The sequence below is a fragment of the Eublepharis macularius genome, chromosome 1, assembly GCF_028583425.1.
Source record: "Eublepharis macularius isolate TG4126 chromosome 1, MPM_Emac_v1.0, whole genome shotgun sequence".
Lineage (NCBI taxonomy): Eukaryota > Metazoa > Chordata > Lepidosauria > Squamata > Eublepharidae > Eublepharis > Eublepharis macularius.
Genome location: NC_072790.1, coordinates 48,988,638 through 49,014,119, shown reverse-complemented (window position 1 = coordinate 49,014,119; position 25,482 = coordinate 48,988,638). Strand labels below are relative to the sequence as shown.

The 25,482-nt window shown below is 41.7% G+C and overlaps 1 protein-coding gene across 1 annotated transcript in view; it reads left to right on the top strand.

Moving 5' to 3' along the window:
- The window catches only part of GREB1 (growth regulating estrogen receptor binding 1), a 106,538-nt gene that overhangs the window by 21,728 nt on the left and 59,328 nt on the right, over nucleotides 1-25,482 (top strand). The window contains exons 3-4 of the mRNA XM_054980064.1: nucleotides 3,670-3,798; nucleotides 8,739-8,915. Coding sequence (XP_054836039.1) covers nucleotides 3,670-3,798; nucleotides 8,739-8,915 — 306 coding nt within the window. The remainder of the gene's footprint in view (nucleotides 1-3,669; nucleotides 3,799-8,738; nucleotides 8,916-25,482) is intronic.

The window sequence follows — 25,482 nt, the reverse complement described above, 5'->3', positions numbered from 1 at the left end:
GCTATATTGTGGGGATAATAATAAGACTAACTTGTTCACCGCTCTGGACGAGGCACTAATCTGTCTAGAAGAGTGGTGTATAAGTGCAGTTGTTGTTATTGTTATTGTTATTATTATTATTATTTAAATATTCTAGGAGCTCATGAAGTGAAACAACTGCTCAGCCTGCTCACCCAAAATTGCCCCTTCTGATGGGAGCTTTTGTAAAAGAAAAGCTGGTGGTGACCCATTCTGTACATAGCTTGCCAACTATAATATAATAAATATTTGTATGGGCAAGAATTGGGGGCATCTTCTGGGCCTGGGGGTGGAGTATGGTTTTAGAAGGATCTGAGTGTTTGGAGCCTTGCTTTATCTATTTACCTTAAAAATACTGAAGGACAAAAAAAAAATCCTTAATTTTTCCTCTTGCTTTTTCTGTCAACCAATAGTAAAAGAAATATCCACAACATTTTCTTTCTTGGTTGATTGAAAACTCTTCCACTGGCAGAAGGGGAAATTATTCTTTCTTCTTCTTTAAAAACAGCCTCGTCTGCCTGTACAATTAATGACATGCTCATTTCCCTACCCCCCATCCCATTTCAACCGTAATTGTTTCCCAGGGCTGTCTTAGAATCCATCTTAACCACTCATGTTCCCTGGGGCTGTGGTGATTTACTCTTCCTCCCAGGAAAGGTCTTAAAAATGGGAACGTTAACAAAGAAACAGCGTGGACTTGTAGCTCTTAAATGCTCCTTGCTGTTTCCACTGCCGTCTGCTTCTTTTATTGATATACTTGGAAGTAAAAAGTATATTAATTAGGTATATTAGGTATATTAGCATCTGAAGATGCTTATGATCGCTGTGTTCTTTGAGTCGTAAGGCTAAAGAAAACTGTGTTTATCCGATGGAACAGCTTAGACATCATCTTTGGAACAAAAGGACAACTCGATTCCAGACAGTAGCTTGCAGGCAATGACGGCCTCTTGCTAATATAACATTACACCCCTCAGTAAAGCAAATGCTTCCAAACATTAAAGGTTGTTGACTTTGCATAGCTTTTAGTTACTTTTACTTTTTTTTTGTGTTCTAGCTTGTTTTGCAGCTGTGCTGCTTTCATAGATTAACACTTTCCCTTTGGTATTGATTATGATTACTTTTTTTTTTACACCAAGTTAACTAAATATTATTTGGCTTTATTGACTTGAAGGCATGTTTCATTCATGGTTAATGTATGGCTCATGTTTAATTCAAATTCTAATTCAGGAATGGCTGTAAGTTAAGTAGCGTTTTCTTTGTTTTCTGCCTTAGGCTTAGGTTTTTTTTTTTTTAATGCAATTTTACCTCACAGTACTTGCCCCAAAGACATAGAATTTGATGTAACCCTCCACTTTGGGTTATTAAAGATGCATTTTTTACTGGGTTGTACACAACCACAGAATGTGCGGCCTTTCAAGAGCATACGTATTCATTTAATGTTATGAATAGATGGCAAGATGGCGGAGTTCCAACTCTGCCTTGGGGAATTCCTAGAGATTTGGGGGCGGTACTTGTGGAGGGTGGAGTCTGAGGAGGGAGCTCAGTGGGAGGAGTTGCTGTAGAGTCGGCCATGAGGGTGTATGTGAGTGGGGCAAAAAGAGGAGGTGGCTAACAGGGTTTAAGGTGAGCCTTGATGGATTGGATTGTATGAGAATGTTAAATGGGCTTGAGTGTGGTCATAAAATTGAATAACGGGGAGAAAAGCTTTTTGGGGGGGGGGGGGAGGAGAAACCAGATAATCCCATCACAGTGCCTGTTTAAAGAGCTTTGAACAGTGGAAGGAATAAAAATAACTTGAAGAAAAAGAACTTGAAAAAAAGAAAGCGGAATGCACAAGAGATCAGGTTTCCTGTTAGTGTGGCAGGACTCAGGTGCAGGTGTGACTTTATGGAGAGTAGCAAATGTTGACACAAACGTGTCCAATATCAAGATGTACTGCTGTTGCCAAGGTCACCTCTCCCACCACAGCATCAGCTTCAAGGCCAAGCTTATTGCCTTGCTATACAATCATTTACATTTTCTATTCAGAGATAATTCTCACTGTGTTAGTTCCAGGTAAGTGTGCACATGATTGCTGCCTTGATTTGTTGGGCAGGTTCATTCTGGTGTTTGCCGCCTGTCCCTTTGGCCTAATTTACGGTGTCTACTGGCATGTTGATACTGGGTAGAGGACAGAGCAAGAATCAGGCTGTCTTGTATAAAACAGGGTGGTCATCCTAGTGGTGAAGAGGTATTTATTTTATTGTGTTTTACTTCATTTACATCCTGCTTTTCTTCCCAATGAGAACCCAAAACAACTTTTCTCATTCTCCTCTCCTCCATTTTTCAACTCACAACAACCATGTTGTTGACACATGTCTCTATACTCTCCTAGCTGGCACGCCTTGTGCATGCTTTTTTTCATGCACACAAAGCATGTTCATGCCCCTAGTACTTGTGTGATTACATCATTTCCAGGAAGTGATGTCATCATGCAAGCCACTTTGTGAGGGGCAAATTCAGCCCGTTTGGGGCAAAAATTGGCCCCAGTGAAGCGTGGGAGCACACCCGCAGCTGGAAGTGACGTCGTCACAACCCACTGCGCACTTTCCCTGGTTGCCTGCTGGTGGTGGATGATCTCCAGGGGGCTTCACACCGCCTGTTGATCACCAGCAATTGGCGGGCAACAGGGCAACCCCCTGGGAGATTACTTGCCACTGGTGGGCAACTGGGAAGTCTACTGTGAGGTAGGCTAGGCTAAGAGTATGTGACAGGCCCAAAGTCACCCAGCAGGCTTCCATGGTAGAGTGAGGATTTGAACCTGGGTCTCCCAGATCCTTGTCTGTCACTATACCACTATACCACACTAGCTGCCATGCATGATTACTACACTGCTCCTGTTTTGCCCATGTTCAGACAGAACTGAAACATGAGGAAATTCACACAGTCGTCAGGTAAGCATCTAGGCTGTATGTGTTTTCTGGACTGCTTCAAGAGATTATTTACATGTGTAAAACAAGCATCACAGTTCAAACATCATAGAGCTTTCCTAGCATCTCAAATTTTGCTTCCTTGTGAAAATACTTCACACTTTCAGTTGTGAGTCTATTTTGATATGCAAGCAAATATTTTTATCCCTAAAAAGTTCCGTGATACCTTGAGACTGATTTGTACATCCTTACGGCTCCTGCTTTGCTGTATAAATAAATAAATAAATAAATAAATAAATAAATAAAGAAAGAAAGAAAGAAAGAAAGAAAGAAAGAAAGAAAGAAAGAAAGAAAGAAAGAAAGAAAGCTATCATAATATTGTTCATCTGACAGGGTAGACTCTGGTTCAAATCTCTAGTTTACCATGGACATTGCTTGTTTAATTATTTTTATGTTTGTTGGGTGACCTTGGGCCTGTCGCATAATCTCAGCCTGAACTACCTCACAGGGTTGTTGTGAGGATAAAATAGAGGAGAGGAAAACAATGTAAGCTGCTCTAAGAAGAAAGGTGGAGAATGTATGAATTAAATAAATAAATCCTCAAGGCCATGTTTAACTGCCTGATAACTGTAACTACCAGCTAAAAGTATGAAACTGCTATCAATGATACAGCCAAAATGTTTACTCTGACCTGTATATGCCATTATTTGCTCTCTGGCGATTCTGTTCATGATATCTGCAGCAGTCACTAGAGTGGATAATGAAGAAGAAGAGGAGGAGGAGGAGGAAGAAGAAGAAGGTTCAGAATCAAGTAGCCCCCCCATTGCCTATCAAATGAAACCACCTCCTGAAGGCTGTTGTACCACTGATGGTAAGAAATGATTGCTTACTTTAACAGGTGTATAGATAAGCTCCCAAATCTATCTTTATACATATGTCTAGGAGTTCTTTCTTCATCAGGATCCCAGCAAAGTTGAGGCTTTACTAAGTTTCATATACAATCAAAGGGACTTAATTGAACCAAGGTTTGTATCCTCTTCCATTGTTTCGAGTGGAACAGAAACTGCTAGCTTTTGTTGGATTGTGTTCAAGGTATTAATTGTTACTAGCTGAGGTAGTTGTAAAGGATATCATGAGATTTCAAACTTTTTATGCTTTTAACATCAATCTTTCTGACCCTTCAGACTACTAGCAGTTTTTCATCTGCTTTGTTTTACATATTAAAAATAGAGATTATTATTATGAGAGAATTCTGATATAATTCTAACAGGGAAAGATGTACACCAGAATGACGCACTCCAGTTAATCTTGGAGGGATATAAATATAGAAGTTAGAGCATTGCAAATGGAAGAGTCGACCTGTAGTTTCACATGTCCAATTGCATGTCAAAATTATTTCACTCAAGAATCTCTCTACACAGTACGTTTGACATGTGTTCTTCACATGTCAGGAGATGCAATGTTAGCTGGGAAGCGTAGGTTTAAATGACAGAGCTGGCAGAGATCACTCCAGAGGGGATGGATTCTCTTACAGCTCTCTGACATCTCTGGCATGCTGGACTGTCTCCCCTTTCGAAGCCTTTGCCCTGCCAAGGCTCACAATTCAGAGTTTTAAGCAGTGAGACTGGCAGGACAAAGGCTCCGCAAGGGGAGACAGTCCAGCACAGCAGAGGCGGTGGAGGGCTGTGAGAGAATCCATCCCCTCCGGAGTGATCTCCACTGGCTTTGTCATTTAAAACTATGCTTCCCGGCTAACATTGCATCTCCTGGCACTTGACAAACACGCACCCAGGCATCTTGTGTAGAGAGACTAATAGAGAAAAGGGGCTGGTGGCCTTTGTTTTTTTCTTATGCTATTCAATTCAGTCTTCACTTTTAATGTAGATAGTATTTCAGTTATAGCTGCCTTTTGAAGCATTCATGGGGTGCCGTCCTGAAAACAGCCATCCCACCACTGAAAGTCCATTTTGCTGCTGTTCATCCGTGCTTTCCATTATTTTTGAGAAATGTTGTCATCCGTCTAAGCAGAATTACACTCTTGCACATTTCACCATCACCAAATCCATTCAAGTCAATCTGCTAAGAGCTTAGATTAGAGTAACTCTGTTTAGGACTGCACTCTTAGGATAGCTCTGTGTATGTGCTAGGAAACATACAGAGATGTGTCTAAGGGTTCTTCTTTACCAGCTAATTTTTGTGCAGTCTGTCACTGAAAAGGGGTGCCTGAAGTTGGTGCAGTTCCCTCCTTATTTCTGTGTCTTTCAACTTAGTGCCTCTGATCCCAGATTCATTTCCTGGTTTCTCTGTGTGAAATTTAGGACCTCATTAACGGTAGAACAACCTTCCTGTGATGTTCCTTGCTTATGTTTGAACAAATGTCTCTCCTGGTTGGTTCCTCTTCAGTCTTGCCTTTCTCCTCCTCATGTTACATTATTGGGTTCTCTGTGACTCCCTGCGCATACTTACCACCTCACCAATGCTTTGCGAACAGCATTAAGTAATTTGTCTCAGGAAAGTGGTGCTGAAATATTTTGTGCAAAGATTAAAAATACTTGACTTTGCTTTTCTCCACTATATGCCTGTTTAACAATTCTCCACACTGTCCCAGAGGCTTCCCCCATTTCAATGCATTTAAAACTAGTTTTGTTCATGTCCACTTATTCACCCCTCCTCTTCAATTACAGATATCCTTTTCTTTTCAAAAATTTTAATGTATTTTTAAACGTATTAATCCAAAAGATGGTGAATAGCAGTCCAAACAAAGCAATTAAAGACAGAAAAGAGCATTTGTATAAAATGGTAAGCGATCACTGAAAAGTCCTCAGATAGTGTACAAACAAACAAACAAACAACAACAACAACAATAATATTTGATTTATATACCGCCCTTCAGGACAACTTAATGCCCACTCAGAGCGGTTTACAAAGTATGTTTTTATTATCCCCACAACAAAACACCTTGTGAGGTGGGTGGGGCTGAGAGAGCTCTGGCAGAGCTGTGACTGGCCAAGGTCACCCAGCTGGCTTCAAGTGGAGGAGTGGTGAATCAAACCCGGTTCTCCAGATTAGAGTCTGCGCTCTTAACCACTACACCAAACTGGCTCTCAAGAGGCAGCTAAGTAAAGATCAGAAGCACTGGGGGGAGGGGGAATATACATATTTTAAAACTATTTATGTACATTTCATCCACCCATTCACTGATTTCTTCTGCTGTTTTCTTTTGAGGTGAAAGGATGAGGAATTTGTTCCGGTTCTTGCATGACCTAGGCTACTTCACAATCCCACATATGTGTGACATGGTTCTCCTCCATCCTTTCCTTACTTTCCAAATTGCATCAAAATAACTAGTTATGTAGATAAGCTTTCGAGAGCCACAGCTCTCTTCGTCAGATGCATCTGACAAAGAGACCTGTAATTCTCAGAAGCTTATGCTACAATAAAGTTGGTTAGTCTTAAAGGTGCTACTGGACTCTTTACTATTTTGCTACTACAGACTAACATGGCTAACTCCTCTGGATCTAGTTATGTAGATAGATGCTATGAACCTGCCTTATGCCATGTCCAACCATTGTTCCATCTAGGTCAGTATAGCTTGCTTTGATTGACAGCATCCATCAGTCAGTGAAGGTTCTTTCCCAACATCTAGTACCTGTGGGTCAAATTAGACATGATATTGGGAGATTTATAAATAGATCTCCAGCCTCCCTCCCACCCCCTCCAGTACATAATAGCTTTGATGGCACTCTGTTTTGAGCTGTTGTGGTGTGTATGGCTTTACTGACTTCAGTTGGCTCTCCACAGCTGCTATAAGATCCAGTGGAGTGGAGGGAACATACAGGCACTTCAAGGGGGGCTACTGAGGTGAAAGTGGTGTATGTGAAATGGTTCAATCTCTATATACCCTGGGTTTTCAGTCTAAATCAGACTCCTTCCCAGCGGTTATTTAAAAACCTACAGGAGATCCACTTATCAGAGATCTCCTAGACTGAACCCCAAGATCTTTTTTAACTGGAGATGTTGAACATTGGATCTGGAGGCTTGTGCCTGCTCCATCTGCACAATTGTGTGAGAAAGTCTATTATATGCATAAGATAGGAAGATTAGTACTAGGGAAACGTGGAGAGATATGAGAAAAATTAAAGTGAAAACAACATAGTATGAGTGTTTAATGCAGATGTACCTATAGTTTTCAGGTAGAAACTGAATCACAAAGTGATTTTTCAATATTTGTGTGGAATTGTTTTACACACACAACCCCCCCCCCCAAAAAAACAAAAAACAAAAACAAATGATGACTTTCTGGAAAATATTTGTTTCGGTACTTAGTATCTTGTAGTTTTACTATGTTAGCTTTCATTATACTCATTAAAGGAAAACGTTACTTAATAGTGGCTCTTCTTGAACATAAAAAGATTGCATGAATTGACCCTGACAGAGCCAGTAAATGGAGGATGGAGAAGAAATATGATACTGCTTGAAAGAAGAGTTTATACCAAAGCCTCTGAATAGTTTAGTCATGAGGACACGTAAGAACATGTGAACTGAAAAGATATCGAGTGCACGCTTCTCTGAACCATCTCTGCAGAAGAATCTGGCGTTTTGCAGCTCTGTTTGAAGAAGCAACTTCCAGCCTGGTTTTTGTCCAGCCATTAATTCCCAAAAATAGCCTTTTCCTAGATCTAGTAGCACTGAGAACTTAGAGGGGGGATATACTTCTTGAATGGTGTCAAAAATAATTTGGACATACAGTTTGGCCTGGATGCACATCACAGTATAGACGAAAATGTGAATAATCCACATCAGTATCAGTCACACGCAGGGAAGGACATGGATCTCCCTGAAGACTGGGACCAATGGCCTTTAATAACAGCGAGCGGTAACATGCAACCCGGGGTCAGGGATATTTTTGAGCTGGCTCCCTGCTTTGCAGGCTTCCTCACTGCTATGGGCTGGTGGGAGTGATCCTCACAACTTTTCCGTGCTGCTCAGGCTCATTTCTGGGGTGGTGGTATCTCCCACTCTTTTCCTGATTTCTGAGCAGTGTTGGCCTTCGTTCCTATATGGCTTTATGCTGAACTCCTTCAGTTTAGTGGCTGCATGGCTCAGTAAGGAGGACTTGCTTCTGAGGCTGTAAGGATTCCATGGCAGGGGAGGGAATTATCATAGTCTTTCTCCCTATTTTTTGGTTTCCTCCATTGGTAGGGTAGGGAGGGCAGATTTTTCTGCATGCTTAGGAGTTCCTTCTGCTATGCAAAAACTTCTCTTTCCTTTGTGGCTGGCTGTTGTGCAGCTTTTGAGATCAGTGTGCGGGTTGGTGAGTTCGCTATGAAAGGATATGATACTTCCATTAAAAAAAAACAAAAAACATGCAATACCCAATGACCTATGTAAAAACTTCTGTTTTACTTTTCCTGCTCCCGCCACTCCCCGGCTAACTTTAAAAAGCCGATACTAAAAGAAGTGTCACCACTAATTTTAACTTGGCTTTAGACTTAGGGTTTCTTTTTTTTTTGAAAAAACATCTTGATGATGAGTCTCTCCACACAAGACATCTTACATGAGTACGATCAAGTGAAAGATCTTACACTTGTTCCCCCATTGTGGATACAGATGCACTGCTAGGGAGACAGAATACACTTGAATATGAGACCACACAGAAAGTAAGACACTTAAGCATCCCAGTTTAAGATGTCTTGTGTCGAGAGACTCTGTGATGTTTTCTTTTATATAAACCACCCCCAATTATATTGTATATCTTTAGGTCAAACATAACTCAGGTAGCTGATTAAACCTGTCATGTTTTCTCTCCAGGTTTCTGTCAGGCTGGTAAAGACTTGAGGCTGGTATCCATTTCCAATGAACAAATTGAAGTGCCATCCGGATTTCTGCTTGTGGGCGCTAAATCACCAAACTTACCTGATCACCTTTTAGTGTGCGCTGTAGACAAAAGGTTCTTGCCCGATGACCAGGGACGCAACGCCCTTTTAGGTAAGTGGTGGTTATGGTATCAAGGAAATCTTATTTGGGACTGAATTTTGCTGTAGATCCCTTGTAGACATGCAGATTATATCTCAGCGATCTAACCTTCCGGAGTTGGCAGCAGCAGGAGTTGGAAAAGGTACAGAGTGAGACACTAACGTTGCAAATACCACAGCAATGCTTTGCCGGTGAGAATATGCCTTGACTCTAGCCCAAGGTTATTTAAAGGCACCAGCAAATGCAGAATACATTGCAGGGGTCTGAACTACTCCTTAAAATTTACTGGGTTGTTTCTGGCCATTTCTATTGCCAGCTGCCTCTTCTGTTGTGTTAAATTGTTCCTCGTTTCTCCAAAGATGTGGTTTATGCTTGCAACCTATTCGTAAAGTTATGTATAAAATTCAAAACAAAACAAAAAAAGAGGACCCCTTTTGGTCTACAGCTTATGTCTCAATATGTTTGATTAGGACACCAGTGCTCCACTTTATATCTTACAGCTTGATCCTAAAGACGGTTGTCTTGAACTCATTAATTACTTCTAAAGAAGGGATTTAGGCTTGCAAATTGTGGTTGGAAAATGTATTTATTCAGTACATTCTTATCCCCCCATTCCTCCAAGGAGCTTGGTGGGGGATGGGGGGATATACATCATTTCCCTCTCTTCCATTTTATCCTCACAACAACCTGTGAGGTAGGTTAGGCTTAGAGACAGTGACTGGCCCAAGGTCACCCAGCAAGTTTCATACTGGAGCGGGGGATTTGAACCTGGGTCTCCCAAGCTTCTAGTATGACACACTGCTATATACCACACCACTATTCCCAAATTGGTGATGGTTCATGGGAGGCCTTGATTCATGGGACCAATTGCAGAGAATCACGAGAAGAGATAGCAATAGAGAACAATAATCATGACAACCTAACGAAATAAACACTTATAACAATTGCGAAAATATTCTTATTGTTATTGCATAGTTCAATTTGCCATTCAATATATATCAATACACACAGTCTTCATATACAGACCTATACATAAAGTGCTAGTGCAAAGCAATGATGATACTGCCTATAAACAGTTGATACTTTTAAAGTCCATTAGTATTCCTTAAGATCACTCAAAAAGTTCATAGGATCATACTTCAAGTATAAGTCCAAGTACATGCAGGTTGGAATTTATACCATCTAATGGGCAGACCGGTTCATTTGTGGGGTCCCATTTCAGGGTCTTTTTCAAAGATGGTTATTTCACCATGGTTATTTTCAATATTCAGAAACTCCCATTCAGACTACACTTAAACATGCGTTGGTTGCTGCTCCTAAGGAAGGCTGCGTGTGACACACATATTGAATGGCAAATTGAACTATGCAATAACAATAAGAATATTTTTGCAATTGTTATAATTGTTTATTTCGTTAAGTTGTCACAATTATTGGTCTTTATTGCTACTTGATTCATGGGAAAACAACAACGGGCGGCCCCGGTACCAATATGAAACAAAAACAACCAAACCGGGACTCAACAATCTTTGGAGCCGAAATATATTCAAATTTTTGTGTTATAAAGTGCGAACAGTGCAATAAATACAAACATAAATACAAAATACGTTATACAAAATTTTGAAGTGCCAAGATACAAAGTCCAAGCATATATACATATATCACAATGTTTCTGTTGTCCGGAATCGTCAGAAAAATTTTTTGGAAAAATTTTATAAAGTGCTAGTTGCCAGTTGCCAGTACATCAAAGGGAGCCGGTAGGTAGGGAGTTGTGCACCGTACTTATATATTCACAGTCCATAGATATGAATGTAATTAGACGAACGCCGACGGGGGTTTGCTTGCAAATATCATTAACCCGTTTCGTGAGTACTGAGACTCACTTCCTCTTGGGCTTAAGGCGATTCGGACTGGTCATAATATACACCTCCACTAGTCATTCGATATTCTTTTAGCCTAGCTAAAAGAATATCGAATGACTAGTGGAGGTGTATATTATGACCAGTCCGAATCGCCTTAAGCCCAAGAGGAAGTGAGTCTCAGTACTCACGAAACGGGTTAATGATATTTGCAAGCAAACCCCCGTCGGCGTTCGTCTAATTACATTCATATCTATGGACTGTGAATATATAAGTACGGTGCACAACTCCCTACCTACCGGCTCCCTTTGATGTACTGGCAACTGGCAACTAGCACTTTATAAAATTTTTCCAAAAAATTTTTCTGACGATTCTGGACAACAGAAACATTGTGATATATGTATATATGCTTGGACTTTGTATCTTGGCACTTCAAAATTTTGTATAACGTATTTTGTATTTATGTTTGTATTTATTGCACTGTTCGCACTTTATAACACAAAAATTTGAATATATTTCGGCTCCAAAGATTGTTACTTGATTCATGGGAGGCAAAAATGAATTCAAACGTGTCCCTTCAGGCACCCATGCTTCCCATCATCCCAACCCCTCAAAAAAAGAGAAGTCTCTTTGTAAGCAATCAACTGCTTAATCACCATTCCTGAAAAAGTAAAGCTGTCTCATAGCAGTAACATTTGGCTGTTAGACCTGCCACCTGCCCAGTGTGGGGGGAAATGTCCAGTCCCTTTAACAGAGGCTAAGAGTCTCTCTACACAAGACATCTTATAACAACAGCAACAACATTCGATTTACATACCACCCTTCAGGACAACACCTACTCAGAGTGGTTTACCAAGTATGTTATTATTATTTCCCACACAATCACCCTGTGAGGTGGGTGGGGCTGAGAGCGTTTCGAGAAGCTGTGACTGACCCAAGGTCAACCCAGCTGGCTTCAAGTGGAGGAGTGGGGAATCAAACCCAGTTCTACAGATTAGAGTCCTGCCGCTCTTAACCACTACACCAAACTGGCTCTCCTTACACAGGGGCGCTCAAGTAAAAGATCTTACACTTGTTCTCCCATTGTGGATATACATGCACTGCTAGGGAGACAGAGTACACAGAAAGTAGGTCACTTGAGCGTCCCCATGTAAGATGTCTTGTGTAGACAGACTCTAAGTGGACTATTTACTAGGTGATGTTATTTACTTTCATGCTAGGAAAAGCTTCATTTGCCCATTTCTACACATTAAGCCTCTGTTAAAAGAACAGGACATTTTCCTCTGGTCTGCTGGCAACCCTATTGGCTGCGTGCTGATATCACGGGAAACAAATGATGCTAATGCCAAGTAAGGGAAAGCAGTGAAGTAAGTGCTGTTTACTTAGAAGTAATTTCCATGGGCTTTACTTTCTGGTAAATGTGCATAGGATTGCAGTATTAGATTTTTTTTTCATGTGAGTTCCAGTGTTTTTTACAAATAAGTGGTTGTGGAGAGTGCCTTCAAGCCAGAGCTGAGTTATGGCAACCCCTAGTAGGGTTTCCATGGCAAGAGACTAAGGGCCAAACTACAAGTGACGCCTGACACTAGTTGGACACTTGTCAGCTTCCCTCAAGTTTTGATGGGAAATGTAGGCAGCTTGGCGGAATGTTGGACAAGTGACAGTTGAAAAGTCCATTGGACAGCAGTTGGAGAGCCAAGCTGCAAGACCAAGACGCCTACATTTCCCATCTAAACTTGAGGGAAGCTGACTAGTGTCCAACTAGTGTCAGGCGTCACTTGTAGTTTGGCCCTAAGAGAGGTGGTTTTCCACTGCCTGCCTCTGCAACTCTGATCTTCATTGGATGTCTCCCATCCAATTACTAATCAAAGCTGACCCTTCTTAGCTTCTGAGATCTGATAAATCAGGCTCAAAACATAATTTATTCTCCGCCCCCCCAACCCCCTGAAGGCAATGATTCTGTGCCTTCTTACTAAGCCAAGTTGTTCAGACCAGTGTAATGTCGTGGATCAGATGTTGGATTTGAACTTGGAATCTAGTTTTGAAGGGCAATCTTTGGCCAGCCTTTCTCTCTCAGCCTAACCTTCCTCCCAGGATGGTTGTTCGGATGAAGTGGGATAAATCCTTTGTGTATTATCCTAAATTCTTGGAGGAAGAGTGGAGCAGAAATGTAATGGATGAGTGGATATGGCATCTGTGTTAAAATTAGGCTTTGCAAATGGGACAGGATCTCTGTCTAAAGGGAACACTTTCAAAGCTGCCAGGAGGAATTAAGATTTTTTTTTCTTAGTAGAAACCAAAAAATGTTATGCATTTTGAAGGTGCTCCTTCTTCCCTTGGAAGCTTCAAGCGTGGTATTTTGTGCCATCTTGAATTCTTATCATTGAGCGGAAGAAATGTATTTGTGATCCAGATTTTTGTATTCAATATTGCTAGGCAACAAAGATCCACAGAGATCAGCCAATGAAAACCCAAAGATTACATTGTGAAGCTTTGTCCAAACACTTTTTGGGTTGGGGTTTACAACCAGCTTTGTGTGAAGCCGGAGAGTATATAACTTCATCTAACAATAACGTGTTTTGCCATGAGGTCTTGCTGACTTTGATGGGTCACAATACAATTGGCTTTCGATTGTAAAGGAATTAAGGGGGCTGTAAATCAGCTGTTTGTTGTCATTTTAAAGATACAGGCAGTAATGTTGTACCAGTCAACCCATTCACTGCTAGCGCTGTTAACAGCTCAAGATTCCTTAGAGGTTGTTAACACAGAGGAAGTAGTATATGTGTTAATTACATGCTAAAGCAGAAGAGAAAAGAATAATAGGAACATTTGGTAATAACAACTAAGGCTGCCCTGTGCACACTTCCCTTGGAGTAAGTTCCCATTCAACCCTGTGGCACTTCCTGCCAAATAAATAACAGTGAGCATGGGATCAGGCAGATTTTTTTCTTTACATCAGTTCATGTTCTCAGCTAACACCTTTGATTAATTTTTTCAAGTTATTTTGATGCTCGTTTCTTAACATTTTGAACAAATTTGACTGCCAACATTTTGAAACCAACATTCTCATTTGTGCCGGTGCAATTCCTGGTAGCATGTAAGTTGGGTTTTTCTTTCTGCTTTTAAAATGGACGATTCTTGTTAATTTGTTAACGAATAAAGACGAATAACCATTTCAGAAACCTGAAATAACTTGTAATAAAAACCAAGACATACAAAATCGGGAGCAGTTTAAAATCAGCAGCAGTAAAATATGGATTTAAAATAGAAAATTACACAGCCCCCTTTCCAAAAATATTTCCTATAAAGTTTTGTAACAAGTGCAAGGATGGAGCCTGGTGTACTGCTTGGGGCAGTGGGTGCCCACAAACCTGCTTCGGATACAATCATTTAGGAATCTCCGTTATCTGTCATTGTGTAGCTGTATATCACATTAGGTTATTTAAACAGTAAAACAGCAATTTTGCTTGCTATACCCACATAATTCCTTGCAGGGCTTTTTTTCTGGGAAAAGAGGTGGTGGAACTCAATGGGTTGCCAGCACAGGGGGCAACTCTTGGTGGGAGGTACTGCCCCTGGTACCACATGTGTGCGTGCAAAGTGCACGCACGCTCCCAGGGCCAATGATGTCACTTTGGGTCAGCTGGAACAAGGGGAGAGTTTTTAAAAGTTTAAATCACCCTCAGTGAAAATGGTCACATGGCTGGTGGCTCCGCCCCCTGATCTCCAGTCAGGGGAGTTTAGATTGCCCTCTGTCAATATAAACTCCTCTCTGTCTAGAGATCAGGGGGCGGGGCCACCAGCCATGTGACCATTTTTAAGAGGTTCCGGAACTCCGTTCTACTGCGTTCCAGCTGAAAAAAAGCCCTGATTCCTTGCAAGATTGACTAGTAGCAACACTGGAGATTTTAGAGTGACATGTGCCATGCAAATGTGCATGGCACATGTTTCATATTGACCAGTTAATTACATGTTTAGACTGTTATGTTCACTATTGGCCAAAATTGTGGATCCCACTCTAGTGGTAAGGAAGAAAGTCATGCAGCTGTCAGAATCCATCCCTGAAGATGGCAGCGCTTGACACATTCTGCATTCTCTGTTGTGGCATGTAACAGGAACCATTTCTGTCTAGGACAAGATGGTGTTTATTTACAGAATCCTTCTGGGAACTCCAGGGCAAATTAATACAATGAACAACAAAACCCTTATACCAGTTTCATTTGTGGGTCCCATTCCTCCACGTGCATCCTTTAAGTGAAAAGAAGCAGCTGGCTTCCCCTAAAAGCAGTGGCTTGGGTCCATTCTTTTAAGCAAAGTTTGAAGCCTTCTATTGGAGGAAGAGCTGCTTAAATTGGAGCAAGTCTTCTTAGGTAAAAAGAAGACTTTGCTAAGCAGAGTGGCAGGATGTCTGTTGCCAGGTCACAGTGTTACACAACTGCTATAAATCTGCCATAAAACACATTGCTGAAAAATGCAGTTATACACAGTACTGCAAACTTCTTATTCATTGGTAGAGGCGATGCCATAAGTTGCTGTTTCTATGCTCAGTTAGATGGGCCTGAATTAGGAATAGCTGTGGACTACTAAGTATGTTGCCATCGAAATGCCATGTTTTCCCTTTTGTTATCAAAAATCTGCTGGCTACCCCAGTCACATCTCCCCCATTTGCAGCCTTCTGTACCTGCATCATGTTCTTCATTATTGCTAGGCAGCAAGCACTGGGCCAACTTTGCATAGCTTCTTATTTTAATACCTAGCAATATTGTACACAATTTGCTCCACCACGGGTTTCTCTCTCTCTCTCTCTCTCTCTCTCTCTCTCTCTCTCTCTCTCTCTCTCTTTTGCTGGGAGAAAGGCAGGATTTATTTATTAAATTTTGTGAGCCAAAGTAGATTTCTGTCTTTCTCCCTCTTTGTTACACTACTGGTGGGAACATTTGATTTTGGTGACATCACCTTTGCTAAACTGCACTTGCAAAAAGTTGATGTTGTGGTTTATTTGTTTGTTGTTTTTCCTAAAACCAATTTACAAAAATGGTTGCTTAATTTACTTCCTCTACACGGAAAACATTTTGCATGACCATCACCTCTAATCCATTAAGGTAATGAATAGAGATGGGCACGAACTGAAATATGAACCAAAGTTCATCACGAACTGGGATGTTTTTCGATTCGCGAACTGGCGGTTCGTCGGAGAGCATTTCTGACAACCTGCGATGAACTGCTATGATTTTTAGCCCAGTTTGTTTGGTTTGTTTTTCGGATCATCACTGCAGACTGCCTGGCACTGATCAATCAATTTCCTAGGTAATGGGTGTGTTTGTGTGTGGGCTTTCTGCTGACCTTCTACACAAACCAAACTGCCCCGTTCATGTTTCCTAGTTTGTGAAATGCGGTGAACCATGAACCGCAATAAACCACCATTTTTCTGGTTCGTGCCCATGTCTAGTAATGAATATATGTCTGTTTTTGACAGTATCTTGAGCAATCTAAATAGGCCTACTTGGAATCCTACCCATTTCTGTTCAATCGGGCTAAATCCCAAGAAAGTGTTCTTAGGACGGTGCTGTGTCTCTCTATTTTACAACTTGCTTGCTGCAGTTGTTACATCGGCTTCCTTATGGTGAGTTTCCAAGTCCATGGGAAGATCAAGTTTCTTTAGCTGAATGGACGTGATGTTGTGCCCAGCAACCAGAGTAGCTGGTAAATTAGACTTCATAGTTCTTTCCACGTAATGTCCATCAGTTATACTTTGTTACTGCCAATATGTCTGCCTGGAATCAACATGTTCAGTGTAAGCTCCATGGACCTACAATTTCTTCTACTCCATGTAGCACTCTTTGTATTGAATTATTATACCTATGAAACACCAGGTGGCTCCTGAATATAATTTATGGCCGTAAAAGATTTTGTAACTGTATTCTAAAGCCAGTGAAGAGGAAGCGTACATTACATGACTAGAGAGGAGGAAGGCAGGCTGGGAGGAAAGCAGAAGGCATGCACAGATCTCTTGTTTCCTGTAATGAATTGGTGTAGTGTCTTTGTGTGCTTCCTTGTGCACTAAGTGGGACAGAGACAAACAGGAATCTATTTGGCGCAAGCACCACGGAATTACCGTGGCCGATGTTGATATTAGAGGTAGCATATATTAATGGCTAGGACTACAATCTGGGAGATCCAGGTTCAAATCCCCAGTATATCATGGAAGTTCAAGTCTCAACTAGATGATACCTGTGACATGAGTCAGGTCCCCTGACTCATTTCTTTATTTCTTTATTTATGTTATTTATAGTCTGTCTTTCTCCACATTGAACTCAAAGAGGATTACACAGTGTAAGTCAATAGGATCGACAGGATGGGCATTAAACATACAATGCACTAGGGTATGCAAATGCAAATTTACAGAAATTGGAAACGAACAGAAATCCTATACAGAGCTGTAAACAATGCTGAAACAAGCACAAACACTTAAACATGACATATTAATGCAGAACCTACACAGTAGGAACACACTACAACAACATACAGTACGCAGTAGTATAGTCTACAGTTCCTGTCTCTTTACAAAGTGCATCTCTTTCAAACCATTACTTTACAGTACAGCCCTCTTACCTGTGAAAAACTGTGAATAATTCAGTCTTTACATAGTTTCTGGAAAGTGTTTGTGGAAAGCCAGGAGAGTAGGAGCTCTCATAACACCATCAGTCAGGCCGTTCTATAATGCGGCGGGCACAGCAGAGGGTGTGTGGGCAGTTGTTGATTTTGCCCATTTATAGGATAAAGTGCATTGAAATAAGTGAGTCCATATATACTCTTACAGAATTCTGAGCCTCAATGTACCATTCAGTCATATCCAGAGACTTGTTGAGCCAGCATTTCAGAAGATGATTTTATGTCCTGTTTGGATGGGTGTGTTTGATGAGCCTGGGCTTAGATCCAGCCCCACCTCCAAGTATGTTCGCTGCCCTTCTCATTGACATTTGTCACTCAGTGTGTTTGCATATTATTTGTCTTCTCTGGTGTGGCTCTTTTTTGCTGCTTCTGCCTACATGCTTTCCTAAAAGGGGATTATATTGGTATATTTACTTTTGCTGATCAGAAGAAAAACATGCCTATCCAAAAGTGTCTCAAATGGTTTCCTGAGCATTTATGAACTGGCTCCACAACAGTCTGTGGATGTGCCTGCAGGGCATATATAGGCTTAGAAGGAAATGTGCTTGAGAAGCAGTTCAACAGTTTCCAGAGTAGCCCTTTGATTCCTGCCTTACATTCATGACAAGCCAATGATATGCCTATGGGCCATGAATTGGTCCAGCATTGGTTTTTGTTTAGGAAATTCTTCTGTGCATTATGCATGGTGCCTCTGTAACTTCTGATCATTAGCTGGGTTAGAGTTTTAACTTAAAGAAAAACACAAACTATTTTGTCTAGCTTTTGAGTGCAAAGGTCCCCGGTTTTAAAAATGTATGCCCCCTTGTCCTCTGTTGCAAGCATTTCAAGGAATGTTGGTAGGTTGTACACCAAGAGGAAAGCAAGCAGTCAAATAATGTTTGTTAATCAGAGCGAGTGAGCTTCCTTGTAAAAGCCTTCCAGGATACTTCTAGGGAGCTTGCTTCCTTTTATATCTCAAAATCTGCTCTGATTATCCATTGCATCCGAAAACATGCTGTTGTGGCATTCCAGCTGAAGCATCAGGACTCCATAGTTGTTTCTCTGCACTAGTTAATGCTATCCATCTTTCCTGAACAGCTTGTTTTTCTTTCAGTGCTTCACCCTTGTGGAATGGTCCTGTGGGAGTAAACAGTGCCCCTATCATCATCTTTCTTTCTTTCCAGGGAATTGCCTTTTGCACAGCTTATCTCCTAAATCACTTGGTACATAGACTCGGTTAATTTCTTGGGGCAAACTTTAGAAAGGCTGGGGAGGAAGAAAAGTTCAAGGATTCTTTCACTTATGTTCCATTCAGGCTGCTTCAACATGGAATCTCTTCCCCCACAGCTGGAATGCAGGGAGCCTGTGCATTAAGTGACACTGTGCTCAGTGTGAGCTCTGCTTGTATTCCTGAAGCTTTTCTCTATTACCTGGATGACAAATAACCCTGCCTGAAATCCATCTTAAAGGAAACGCCATAGAGTGGGTTAGATCAAGATGGGTAGCCGTGTTAGTCTGCCTGTAGCAGTAGATAAAAGCAAGAGTCCAGTAGCACCTATAAGAATAACAAAATTTGTGGTAGGTTACGAGCTTTCATGAGTCACAGCTCACTTCCTCAGATACAGCTAGAAGGTGAGTCCATCTGTCCTTATATCTTGGAGAGTTACAGAAGCTGAATGATAATAGCTGATGAATGACAATAGCAACCGTGATTGGATTGGGTGGGGCATGCAGAGGGGTGGTGGGTGAGGAGAAATCAGCATTGGTAATGAGACTGATGAATTGCTACTGATAACAAAGCTGAAGACAATGCATCCTCCTAGACTGAATCGAGACCTAGGCTTCCTGTCTCATTATCAATGCTGATTTCTCCACACCCACCACCCCTTTGCATACCCCACCCTATTCAATCATGCCTCCTATTGTCATTCACTGGCTTTTGTCATTTACCTGCTATTGTCATTCAGCATCTGAAACCACTCCATTCCCTAAGATATAAGGAGGACAGATGGACTCACATTCTAGCTGTATCTGAAGAAGTGAGCTGTGACTCACGGAAGCTCATACTCTACCACAAGTTTTTTTAGTCTTATAGGTGCTTCTGGACTCTTGCAATTTTCTAGTTCCATAGAGTGGCTGTGGAGAGAGGGACACACAGCTAAATTCTGCTTTAACAATGGTGTGGGGGAGGTTGCTGCTGTGGACATAACCCGTAACCCTTTAAGGGGTTTTCCCCTCTTCCCCTGGCAATCCATGCTGGTATGTTACAGTGTGGCTTGGGGGAGAAAGGGGTGGGTTGGGGGTCAGCAGGGCTGCAGAGGCCCTGGCACAATCCTATGTTTTTGCACAGGCAAGATGTGTGTGTGTGTGTGTGTGTGTGGGGAAGCAAGTAAGTAGGGATGGGGAGTGACAGCAGCAAATGGCATGGGGTCGGGTGTGTGTGCACACATTCCAGCCAATTTCTGTTCTGCTTGCTACTGTCACCGTGGACATTTTCATATCCCCATGTGGATTTCCCTTAAGATATCATCAGGCAACCCAAGTTTGTTAGTGGTGGGCATAAATCTAGTCAATTACCAGCGTTTCCTCCCTCAGCATGCTGAGATTGAAGAAGTCTTCTCCACGTAGTCATCATATCTGAATGTGGGCCTCTTCCCCAATAACTGGAATTCTGAACCATAAATTGATCCCACTTACTGGTAAAGAAACTAAACTAAGTTTTTTAAGACACCCACATTTGGATATTGCAATTAACTAGTTAGTTGAAAACTAAACTCCTCCAGCTGTAATGTAGCTGCTGTGGGATCCCACAATAACAGAAATATGTCTTCTGGGGACTTCTTCCATGGCGTTCTTGGCAGGTCCCCATAGCCTTAGCTCCTCACTGTAGAACTTTCCAGTATCAGATTTTTGCTTTTTTTTTTTTTTAGTGTGGAAGGCCTTTTTAAATTGAGTTATTGCTCTGGTTTTAAATTCTGTTAAATTATTTTTAGCAGTGTTTTTCAGATTGTATTGATCTGTTTATACTTGTGTTTTATTTGTGAGTGGGCCCGAGCACTTTGAACGTGCAAATGAGTCAGTCAGTCAAACAATCAATTAAAAACTTCCACCTTCAGAGCCGAAACACACGTTAAGAAAAACCTAGGTTCAGCACGTGTTCTCTTACCTCAAGGTTTGCTGGGATCTGTAGGCGTCCTGGAAGCTTAAAGTTTAGCATTTACAGAGCAGCAAAAAGGGAAAGGGAAATACAGGCGCCTGTATTTTAAGCTTTAAGCTTCCAGGACGCCTTTAAGCTTCCAGGACGCTTACAGATCCTTTAAGCTTCCAGGACTTTAAGCTTCCAGGACCCCTACAGATCTTTAAGCTTCCAGGACTCCTACAGATCCCGGCAAACCTTGAGGTAAGAGAACACGTGCTGAACCTAGGTTTTTCTTAACGTGTGTTTTGGCTCTCAGTCTCAGTGTTCCATGTGAGGGCAGGAAGGAAAAGAAAGGCGGGAAAAAACACGCCAACTTGACAACTAAACTAGGTCAGTGTCTGTCATACAGACTCTGGTCTGTTCATGGCATCTGATTGAGTTTCATTGTTCATGGAGAATGCTACTGACTGCTGCTGCCTGTCATGCAGAACCAAGAATCATTTTTGTTTTACACACAAACAAATCTGCATGATACTGTAGGCAGCAGTGAGCAAGGGCCAGTATGAGCCTGCAGTGTGTATAGCAGAAATTCAACTATAATACAAAACAATGTAGGGAATCTTTAAGCTACCCAGTTTACTGGTACCCCCCAGATTGTATGTTGTCTCTGACATTCTTCACCAAAGCCATCAAAGCGCCTACTTCCTGGTTCGTGGAGTCCCTCTCTGTCAACAGCTCCCTAGTATGTGGAATTGTGAATTATTTCCCCTTATCTAGGCCATCACTGAATTTAGATCCTTTTAATAAGAATGAAAAGAAGAAATAATGTAGACAGATCAAATGGTTATAAAAGTCGAGGAGCAGGAAACAGCAAAAGAACTGGCCACCTTAGAGGTATAATATTTGAGATCCAGTTTGCTGTAGTGGTTAAGAGCGCGGGACTCTAATCTGGAGAACTGGGTTTGATTCCCCGCGTCTCCATTTGAAGCCAGCTGGGTGACCTTGGGTCAGTCACAGCTCTCTCAGAGCTCTCTCAGTCCCACCCACCTCTCAAGATGTTTGTTGTTGTGGGGATAATAATAACATACTTTGTAAACCGCTCTGAGTGGGTGTTAAGTCATCCTGAAGGGTGGTATATAAATTGAATGTTGTTGTTGTTGTTGTTATTATTATTTCTATATTCAATTACTAAAAACACATCATCTTGCACGTCCAGAAAATAAAAACAACAACAGCAATCCATATATTTGTAATAATGTCCAAATAATAAGCTGGATGTATGAAAACAGTTGCATGGATTTGTGAAGTCTAAGAGCATTCTGACATTTCGTTACATTTGCAAAACCTAAACAGGGAAATGTCACATGAGAAGCAGCCCTGATTTGGAGGGTCCATAATAAAGGGCTCTTAGAGAATTTTTCATGGCTACTTTTTTGTCCTTGGCCTCTGTCCTCCAAATGTCAGATGTGGTCCAGTGGAGTCAGCCAAATGTAATTAACATAGACCACTGAACCTTCATCAGATTGTAAGTACCTTCGGTCACTATTGATGTGGGCTGGTTTTGAATGGATGACCTAGAGGTGAAAGGCCTTTATCCTCAGACTACAAATATTGATCTCTGGCCATCTCAGGGATTCAACCTTATGACAGAGATAAATTGGGACACCTTCTGGTTAGTGTGGCTGCCCTGACCTTTGCCTTATCTACAGTGGGTATGCAAAACCTGTTTTATTTAGTTGGCTTACAAAATGAGCAGTCCTTCTTTATCATGCCGTTAGGCCCAAATGCTTGTGTATAATTGAGGCGTGGAATATAGTGAGCATTTATTTGCTGAGCTTGTGGGTAAGGTTAGCTTTTGCATATTGAAGCTACGGTGAATTTTAACTGGCAAACATTTGCATGCAGAAAGTCTTGGGTTCAACCCTCGGACTCGAAAGGATTCAGTTGTAGCTGATTTGAAAAGACTCTGCCTAAGATCTGCAGAGCCGCTGCCCGTTAGATTAGGCAATAGTGTGTAAATATAGACCTAGTATAAGGTAGTTCCATGTCTTCATATGTGTATTCTTCACATAGTTTTAGCTATTTCCTTCAATATAAAGGCTTGATGCTGTGTTATATAAATGGTGCTTCTTTCTGAAGTGATTCCAGCAAATCGGTGGTTATGGAGGCAACCCGAACTGCTTTTTTACACACGTTGGATAATGTGCTTTCAATGCAGTTTAGAGAGAGTTTGCAAGTGGATTTTCCTTATCCACATGGGAAAATTCAGATTGCTAATGTGCATTGAAAGTGCATTATCTAAGTGTGTGAAAGCAGCTGTGGTAACATCACTTCACACTGCCAATTAGGTTTGGCTACATGACAACCTTACAAAGCTAAATCAGAGTGAGAATGGGAAGCATTAACCTCATTCTGAATGGGTTCCAGATGACTTCACAAAGCCAATCAGTTTTGGCTAATATGATGATCTCACAAAGATAAACCAGAGAGAAGTCAATCCTTCTTGCCTTTACACTGAAAGAACGAACATTTTCAGCTTGTTTTGTAAGCTATCAAAACAATAGTCTCTCTGTGTTTATTTTATGGGGGCCGCATTTTTAATGAAATGCATCCCCTTCTTTGTCTCAGGCTGCTTATGCACTGGGACTTGAAAATCTGCAGGAGCAGCAAATAGGATGGGAACAGAATGGAACAGCTTCCACGTGCAGCCCTTTCTACTGCACCTGCTGCCTTTGCCGACTCCACCGTGCTCCTACCTTTTTGTACATTCTGTACTGACGTGATGCAGTTCTGGCATTCCTTGTCCTGAAACCCCTGTTTTCTCTCTCTCTGTTTCCCAGCTGGTGTGTCATTTTAAGAATGGAGCTTAGCTCCATCCCTCTCTCTACATGGACTTCAGGTGGAGAATTCACATGGACACTCCAGTTATACAGATTAAAGGATTTTCTTTAATCCAGATCATTGAGAAACATGGGCCCACATTGAGCATGAGACTGAGTGAACACTCGTAAATACTGCACAGTCCAACAGCAACTCAATCTATCCAACATGGAAATACTGGATGGAAGATTCAGATACTAGCATTAGGGAAAAGATTCAAGTCCAGTAGCACCTTCAAGACCCACAATATTTCCAGGATTTAAGCTTTTGAGTGTCAAAGCTCCTGTAATCAGATGCTGTGTTAAGATCAAAGGGAGCTTTGACTCTCGAAAGCTTATAGCCTGGAACTCTTGTTGGTCTTTAAGATGCTACTAGACTCGAATCTTGCTGTTCTACTCCAACATGCCTACCCACCTGAAACTTTCTAGAATTAGAGGTGTATGTTCAGATATACCTGAGCTGAAATTATACCCAAAGTTAGTTGTGTCAGGTTGGCTCAGGGTCACCCAAAATGATGCAAAGCGCTCCTGAAATTCTGAAAGTAACGAAAATGTATCTCTCAGAATTTTGAAAGTGTTTTGGGGTTTGGGGAGATGCAGGAGTGGGGAGGAAGAGGAAGCTGGCCTGGGAGACAGCTCTTATTCAGCAAGAGAAATGCTGACTAATGATCAAGTAAAGACCTCCACTGATGGCCCCATTAACCTTTAAAAGGGAAAGAACTGAGATAGTCATGGACTTACCATGCCAGCATTATCTCCGCCGGATGTTTCTCCTAGCTAGTGGCATTATAGGTAGCAGAGGCCACAATGGAGTCAGGCAATGGAAGAAGCGAGATACTTTTTAAAAACAAAATGAAAAACGAATTCATACTTTTTAAAAACAAAAACGAAAAACGAATTCAGAGAACCTGGTACACGTTTTGCTATACTGATATAATGCTATTCAGTTGCTGATTGTTAAAAATGCCCCTGGTGGTTAAGGAGGAAACCACCACTCTTGACAGCCAAGGTTCATTGGATTCCAGGAGCCAGCCAGCCCACTTGCCATTTTCTATTTGGGGCCAAGTTCTGCTGCTACTGATGTTGGATGCAGAGAAAACCTCCAGTGGGAACAATACTGGCTGGAGTGTGCACCGTCCCACAAAAAAAAGTTCAATCCAGATCTAGGCATCAGAAATACCATAAAAATTCAGTACCCCTGAAATCCAGGTCAGATTCTCTAATCTGGGCTGATTCCGCACATGTTGGATAATGCACTTTCAATGCACTTTATCAATCATTTGAGGTGGATTTTTTGTTCTGCACATGAAAAAATCCATTCCAAATGATCTACAAAGAGGATTGGAAGTGCATTATCCAACGTGTGCGGAATCAGCACTGGTTTGGTAAGAATCCCAAAATTTATCCTGCCATTATCCCCTATGGGGAAAACTATCTGAGGGGCTGGCCGGGGGGGGGGGGGGAGGACATTTTCAATTAAAATCCACCAAATTTGCAGACATCTTACTCCTTCCTGTCCACTAAACACCTGCCAAGTTTCAGAAAGGTTGGACCCAACGGTCCAATTCTATGGGCCTCTCAACAAGCTGCCCTCTGCCCTTCTCCATTGTTTCCTATGGGAGAAACATTTCCAAGGCTTTCCAGGCGAAGAAGAACCTTAAGCAAAGGCAACCCACGGCCAAAAGCCAGTCCTATTGCAAGTCCCACTCCTGTGGAAACTGAACCAACAAACCCCAACAAAACCAAATTACAGCAAGGGAATCATGTGAAACCAGAGAATCCTAACTGAACCAAAGGGGGAGCGGGCTCACTGAACAAGCCAAAGAGTTTAAAAGGTGGCTGGAGATAGCTTGAAGGGCTTTTTTGGAACCTGTGAGTGGGGGTGGGAAGGGAATCCATAGCCCTCATGGAGAAAAGCAGGCAGTAGAGGCAGGTGGAGCAGCAGCGAGAGGGCAGAGATGCAAAGTGGCTCAAAGCATCAAGGCAAGCTCTATGGCAGGGGAGTGGTGCAAGGCTGGTGGGGGACAGGAGACAGCAGGCAGAGAGAGTGGGAG